Source organism: Acanthisitta chloris, unplaced genomic scaffold (assembly GCF_000695815.1).
Source record: "Acanthisitta chloris isolate BGI_N310 unplaced genomic scaffold, ASM69581v1 scaffold18225, whole genome shotgun sequence".
NCBI classification, from domain to species: domain Eukaryota; kingdom Metazoa; phylum Chordata; class Aves; order Passeriformes; family Acanthisittidae; genus Acanthisitta; species Acanthisitta chloris.
This window is the reverse complement of record NW_008674495.1, coordinates 131,651-139,318: the sequence shown is the minus strand read 5'-3', so window position 1 is coordinate 139,318 and position 7,668 is coordinate 131,651. Positions and strand designations below refer to the sequence as shown.

At 46.0% G+C, this 7,668-nt stretch overlaps 1 protein-coding gene across 1 annotated transcript in view; it reads left to right on the top strand.

The window, feature by feature from the left end:
• Window positions 1-1,834: 1,834 nt before the first annotated feature.
• The window catches only part of LOC103802839 (dapper homolog 1-like), a gene marked incomplete at its 5' end in the record, with an annotated part of 6,731 nt that continues 897 nt past the window's right edge, over window positions 1,835-7,668 (top strand). The window contains 4 exon segments of the mRNA XM_009075370.1: window positions 1,835-1,967; window positions 3,598-3,753; window positions 6,103-7,665; window position 7,668. The exon segment at window position 7,668 is cut by the window's right edge and continues 897 nt beyond it. Of these exon segments, the coding sequence (XP_009073618.1) occupies window positions 1,835-1,967; window positions 3,598-3,753; window positions 6,103-7,665; window position 7,668 (1,853 nt within the window).

Sequence of the window (7,668 nt, the reverse complement as noted above, 5' to 3'; positions counted from 1 at the left end):
GCGCCGAGCCGCGGCAGGGAGCTCGGGCGCCGGCGGAGTGGGACGCGTGAAGAAGGGATGCTTTTGTTGAAGGACGCGCTCCGGAGCTGGAGTGGGAAGAGACGGAGGGCGGCATGAAGAGGCAGATCATTTTTCAATGAAAATAGCGTACAGCTGTGCCTGGCGCTCTTTGTGCGCGGCTCAGCGTTTGCTTTCACCGGGGGAGAAGCTGGATCGCGTGGTTTATTCCCCTGATTTCTTCTTTTCCCCACCCCCCCTTTTTTCCCCATTTGTTTTTCTTATAGCCTTTCGGTTTAGCAAAATTAGGATCATTTCCTTCTTTAAAAGACAAAAATAAATGATTTTTCTGCTGAGAAGGGGCTGGCTGCTGGCTGAGAGCTGTAGTGAAGGACCAGGGAATCATTACTCAAAAAAACCCCCAAACCACCAAAAAAAAGCCCGGGGATTTGTGGTAGCACTTTAATTTGTGCACTTGACATTGCAGATTGGAACCAGATGCGGTGCTGGCTGGGGGAGGGGGCGCTGGTGGCAGTTGATGGCGCAGCGAGTCACCCCTTGAACCCATCACCTCTACCAGCCTGGCTGCCAGCCAGCCCCAGCTCCCGCAGAAATGTGGGAGAAGACCTGGGATCGCCCCTTTGGTTCTCCAAGGATGGTCTTAAATGCCAGCACATCTTCAACCAACCTTACTAATGCTGTTAGCATTTGCTCTCCCTTTGCCCAAGGACAGGTTGGATGGGGTTTGGGGCAACCTAGTGGAAGGTGTCCCTGCCCATGGCAGGGGGATTGGAAGAAGGTGATCTTTAAGGTCTCTTCTAACCCAAAGCTTTCTAGGATTCTGTGATTCTATGAGTGGCCCATCCCAGGGGAAAGGTTGTCCTGGATTTAATGGGTTTAGAGCTAGTCCAGCTGTGAGCATCAGAACTCTTTGCAATGAGCATATCAGAGCACCCCTGGGTGCCAATCAAGTGATGCACTTAAAGAAACAAACATAGTTGAACCTTCCTCCTGCCTCCTGCACTTCCCCCAAAGCCAGAGCAATTAAAGGGTATGAAGCTGAACAGATGATGGATAAGCAACATTATAATACACATGGGGAAACTGATTGCGTTGACCGTGGGTTAATGAGTGCCTTGCAAAATCATTTCATATTGCTTATTTTATGCCATCAAATTACCTTCATAAATAGCCTTAAATTTCATCTCACAGCAATTTTATACAATCATAATGGGAGAAGAGGAAGAATTACTTTTCCTTCCTGCTGCACTGCAAAACTAATAAAAGGGCTGTGATCCCAGCCCTGGGAATCTTGCTGTCTGTATGGGAGACTATAAGCTCATCGTGTGCAGCAGAACAAGGCGGTTCCCACACTACAGGCACTTGTTGGCAGAGCTGTTTTGTCCCATTGTGTGAACAGATGTGATCTTTGACTAACATCACTGTGGTGGTGATCAGTCCCTGTTAGGCTGGCACAGCTGTCCTTGCCCCAGCGTAGCCTGTTTCATGGGCACAGGTCTGGTTGGACTGTGCCATACAATACAGCTTTGTTCTTCCAGCTGTGGTCAGCATAGTGTGTTGGTCTTCCTCAATTGTGGAGCATGTTCCTTATGTAGAACTGGCTGGAAAAGGCTGGAATGAAGTCCCTGCATAATTCTTCACTTAAGTATTTATCCAGAGTGTTTATCTAGAATTTCAGGGCTTTGTTCAGTTTTATAAAAGAATGGAGAGAAGGTATTTCCACAATGCTTAGATGGAGAAGGCTGATTGTGTTTGGAGCCCCTTCATATCTGCCCCACTGAAGGAGATGATGTTTTTTGCTCTCTTTTTTTTCCAGAACTGCCTGAGGAGGAGAGATGCTGGCTTATTAAATCAGTTACAAGAGCTGGATAAGCAAATCAGTGATCTCCGCCTGGACGTGGAAAAAACAACAGATGAACACCTTGAGACAGACAGTCGTCCAAGTTCAGGTAAGGGCAATGTCCAGCAAAATGGAACCTCCCCTGGGACCTGGAATTAAACTGGCTGTAGCTTTTAGTGCTGTAGTTTTCAGTACTACTATGGTGAATGTCTGCAACATGTTCACACTCTGATAATTAATGCCTACTAGCAAAGTTCACCTCCCACTGCAAAGGCTGCTGTTTGTAGGCAGCATATTCAGAGGAGCATTTCAAGCTTAATTAGCTTTTTAGTGTTTGGGGAATTTTTTTTTTTTCAAGGCCACCCTCAAATTAGTTGAAAAAGTTCTAATTGTACTGCATATTAGGAAGGAAGATGCAGGAAAAATGCTGAAAGGAAGCACCATGAGCAGGAGGAGCATATTAAAAGTGATCTTACAGCCAGAAAGGAACATGGAATCAAACAATTCCATCCCCCATATGTTGAATTTCATCTCATTCTAACTGTGTTGAAGCCAGTGAGTGGTATTTATCTATGAGGAGCCTTTCCTGGAGGCATCCAGACTTGGTCTGAAGATGCTAAAAAGTGGAGAATCCACCAGCTTGCAATTGTTAAAGCCATTGCTGATTTCTAATCTGAGTTTGACTTGTTCCAGCCCTGACTTTTCTGTATCCTTTTCTCCCATGAAGAAAGGCTTTTCTTAGTACCCAGCTTTTTCTCCTCTTGGAGGTGCTATACAGTCTAATTCCTGGCTTTTTTTTTGATGAGCTAAACAGGTCAAGTTCATGAAGTCATCCATTTCAGGGCATTTTTCCAAGCTCCTAAATAGCTTGGTGGCCTCTTTCCAATTTTTTAGCTTTGTTTTAAGCATGCTGGATTCAAGGACTAGGCTCACCATTCCAATGCCTTTCTTACCAGTGCCATATAAACTGCTGAAGTCATTTCCCTGCTGCTATTCATTAGTTTCTTTGTACATCCAACAATCTCATTAGCTTTTTTTGCCATATCATTAAGCTTGATTGAGCTGCTTTTCCACGCTGACTAAGCCCTTTCCAGGATTATTGTTTTCTAGGATGCATCCCCATTCTGTAGGAATGCCCAGCATTCCTTATTCCTAAATTATTCCTACAATTCAAGTTTTGGTTGTGGTATGTTGTATTTTTCTTGAGTAGTCCCAGTTTGCCAGGAAATTAAATTTTATGTGTCTGCACATTATTTGCCATTTTTCTTATTTCCTGTGATCCACAACTATTATGTTTATCTCTAAAAATCTGAGGAAAATAATGTATAGCATTGGGCCCAACACTTCTGTAGTCAGGTAATAGCTGGAGAGTCTGTCTTAGGGGTATAATACAGAGTGGGCTGTCAGACAAAACCTGGATCCTTCTTGCTAAAATATGGGAATCCCTGTAAAGGTTAAGCCCCCAAGGCCTGTAAAGGTTAAGAAAAGTTCAAAATTTCTATATGCCAAGGTAAGTTCTGCTGTTTTACTTATAAGTACTTTACTTTTAAACAGAATCCTTCATGGCAATAAGGGTTTTGCTAAATTGTGGACTGTTTGTGGGGTGACTGAATGAAATCCCGTAACGGATTGCAGTAGAGTAAGCCAACACAAACACGAGCTTGACTGACTTTCTAGGGACACAAATGGTAACTTTGTGTAGACATAACTAATATAAATCCAAACTCTTATTTTTATAGGGTTTTATGAGCTGAGTGATGGAGCTTCTGGATCGCTTTCCAATTCATCTAACTCTGTCTTCAGTGAGTGTTTATCCAGTTGCCATTCTAGCACTTGCTTTTGCAGCCCTTTGGAGGCAACACTGAATATCTCAGATGGACGCCCTAAATCTGCAGGTATAGTAAAAGCAGGTCGAGTACATCATACTCCAGGAGGTGGCTTTGGCTTTGGAAATACTGCCTCAGGAGTACCTGGGTTGGATTAACCCTTCTTCCTTTCATGTGACGTATTATGCTCTGAAAAGATTCCAGTGCCTCTCACGAACATGGGTCACGAGGCAGGACAGTTTGCCCTCCACTGATCCAGCCTTGCATGTGATTAGGTCACTCTGAACACATGAAAATAACATGTGAGGATATGACAGCTGCTCTACCCAGCAGAGGGCAGTGGTACCTGTACACAGAAACACATCAGTTGGCTGATTTCTCATGGTTTCCTTTAGAAAAGCATTTTTAGGAAATAGCAATAATTCAAGGAACCTTTTAGCCACATCCTCGTTAAAGTCATGGGGTAAGGAGCTAGCTACAGGTTTTAGGGAGTCAGGACACACATCAGTCTGTTTGTAACAGTCATGTTGTCAGCTCTGATGGTCCTCAGCCTGCTGGTGACTATGCTGAGGTGTGTCCTGCATTTACATAGTGTAGACAAATAGACATCATGAACAGGGAAGATGTATTTTGTCCCTTTGGCAGAGAGCTGTGGACTTTCCTTGGACACTAGGCTGAAATGCAAGCCTTAATGTGTGAGATGGTTCAATAGGAAGGTCTCCTCTGTTATCCATATAGGACACTTCAGTAGGACTGTTGTGGTCAAGTGTTACTGGCCACAGACACACTCATTCAAAAGCCTTGGCTCATTCTGAGTTGTGGAGGATGCTTCTAACCACAGTATTTCCAATTTCCATTCTGCTTTTTAAGGTTAACTTTTAGTGGTTTGTTGTGAATCGAGGACAGAATAATTCACTTTCTTCTAATTCTGAAGTGGGAAAATGCAGCCTGGGATACATTCATTCTGAGATGCTGAGAACTCCTCTAAGTTATCCTTTGAGCAGCTTGAGGTAATTTGATGCTCCATGTTGTAAGGTACATGTGATCTTCATGGGCCATACATAAAAAGAAAAACATACACAGGGAATTCCAACTGATTGCATTGCTGGGTTTTTATGTCTACGTCATGAAAGCCTAAATCTCTCATTATTCAGACTGTCTCAATTTTAGGGATAAAATTTCACAAACTGTCAAGTTTCAAAAAAAGTCTTTTTGTCAACATTTCTGAAGCCGACATAGATACTTCAGGAAATGTGGGAAAACTGTGAGGTGATCTGGAGGAAGTTCATGCTCCTAGCTTCCGTGTTCTTCCTCTCCTGCTCATACAGGAACATCATCTCTATCAGCTAATTTCATCAACGCCTCTGAGACCTCTTTGAAATAAGCCTTAGATAAGTGAAGGGCACTGAGCATTCAAATTTGGGTGCTCTGGCTGAAGTTCCCAGCCCAAGGGTAGAAAACAGGACTGGCAGAGATCTGGAAGGATCATTTAGATTGTACCCCTACCCAAGAAGCCAAGGGCAACATAAGCTGAAGAAAATAATAATCTTAGGTGCTCAGGTTGAAGCCCTACTCTTAAGGTTGCTTACCTCCCTCATAAGTGCCTTAGCCATCAAATCTGACTCATGCATCTTGAAAAGCACTGGATTTCTCTTGCAGAACTCTCTTTGCAGAGCCAAGGCTAGGATGTCAGCTGGATTGACCTGCACTCCTTGTACTTGTGTGAAAAGATGAGCCTGTTTCCCATTCTTTAGCCATTTAACACTCAAGAGAACCATCTGTTATTATTGGCATTATTATAATTATGAAACAACTATGATGATAATAACAGTAGTAATCATAATAAAAACAACAATAAAAATAAATCTGGAATTTTTTTCCTGACCCAAGATATGCTTGAAAGAATCTGGAAGTGAAATTTGTCAATAAGCTAAAAGAATTCATTGCCCTCTTGTCTCTAATTTTAATGTTCTCTTTGGATTTAGGGAGGTAAAAAAATAAAATTCATATATGCTGAGGCCTGCAGTGAGTTTTACGGGTGACTGTGTAACACACAGACATGAGGGAACCTTTCAGACTTTTGAGTGTCTTGAAAGGAAGATAGGAAGCTCTTAACAACCTGGGCGAAGGTTTGAAACCAATGTAAATGTTCTCATTAGGGCTGTGATTTTTATTGTTTCAGCCATGTGGTCATGGTTGGGCGAATCTCAGGTAGCTGCAGTTACAAAGAGACCCAGAGAAGAATAGTGCTGCTTTTGTATCGCTTGACTGGCATGTCCTTTGTTGCAAAATTGCTACTGCTGCACTTAAAGCACTGCATTGTATGCTTAGATGGGACCAGTGTCCTTGACGGCGCGCTAAAAACGTAGCAGAACAGTCCCTGGCAGGCTCTCTAAACTCTTCTAAAATGCCTTTCAGATCTCATAGGCTGGATGGACTATAATAAGGAAGGCCAGCATGAGGACCAGACCGCAGGCTCTGTCTGTCGCTCTTTGTCCACACCGCACTCAAATTCCCTCGATGTCGTTGCAGATGTACATCCCAAGTACCAGTGTGATCTGGTGTCTAAAAACGGGAACGACATCTACCGCTACCCCAGCCCACTCCACGCTGTAGCTGTGCAGAGTCCCATGTTTCTTCTCCCCGTGACTGAAAACCTCCAGCGAGAAGAGGAGAGACTCGGCTGCGATATTAGCGACGTTTGCACCCCAACTGAAACGGACTCAGGAAAATCCACCGACACCTTTGTCCCACAGAGCTCCTGGCCAGCACCATGCCCTTCCACCAGCAAGAGGATAGACAGTTACATCTTAAGCCTGGTTCAGAAAAAAACTCACGCGATAAGGACTAACAAACCCAGGACGAGTCTCAATGCTGATCCCACCAAAGGGATCTTGAGGCATGGAAGCATGTGTGTCAGGCAGCCGGCAGCGGTGGTGGCTCACGGCAACGTCGTGAACCTCAAGAGCTCCAAGCAGGTGTCCTTGCCTTCTGGTGGAACCCCTGCTGTGGATCACACTGCACCCTCTCCGTTAAAGCAGAGGCCAAGGGAGCCAGCTGGAGAGCAGCTGGAGAGTAGGAAGGCACCCTTGCCAGCAGCTTTCCCTTCGGGCACAGCAACTGAACTTCAGAGCAAGCACCTGCCACGGGGTGTCAACCCACCACCACTAGAGCTCAACCGCAACGCAGTGGCCACGGCGGGGGATGTCCCCAAGGAGAACAACCAGCTTTTCACCACATCTCCCAAAGAGAGCCCAGGGAAGCCTGTGGTGCTACAGCCAGAGAACAGGGTCAGCCAGCCTTCCAAAAAGATCCTGTTGAAGAGCAGCTTGCAGGCAGCTCGCTCCTCATCGCCAGCTGTCGAGGAGAGGCCTGCCCTGGATTTCAAAAGCGAGGGCTCTTCCTCCCAGAGCCTGGATGATGGGTTGCTGGTGAACGCCCAGTACATACCAGCCCAGCAGCAAAGCATGAAGCTTCACAAAGGCACCCGAAACGTCAAGATTTTGAAAAGCTCTGCATTGAAACACAGGTCCCACCTTGCCAACGGGCTGGAAAACAGTTCGCAGACCTTGCGAGAGAAAACCAAACCCGTTGGCAAGAAGTGTCGCTTTCCCGAGGAATTGGATACAAATAAGAAACTGAAAAAGCCCTCGTCGCGGGGGAAGAGAGGCAGCGGCTTGCCGCCGGAGTCTGGCCCCCCGAGCAGGCAGGCTGGTCTGCACAGATCCACCCTCCGCTCCCACGGGCACGGCCGAGACGTGGTGGTGGCCAAGCCGAAACACAAGCGCGCTGACTACCGCCGGTGGAAGTCATCGGCGGAGATCTCCTACGAGGAGGCGCTGCGGAGGGCCAGGAGGAATCGTCGGGAGGGCGTGGGGGTCTACTCACAGGTGCCCCTGCCCTACGTCAGCCCTTACGCCTACGTGGCCAGCGACTCGGAGTACTCGGCGGAGTGCGAGTCCTTGTTCCACTCCACCGTGGTAG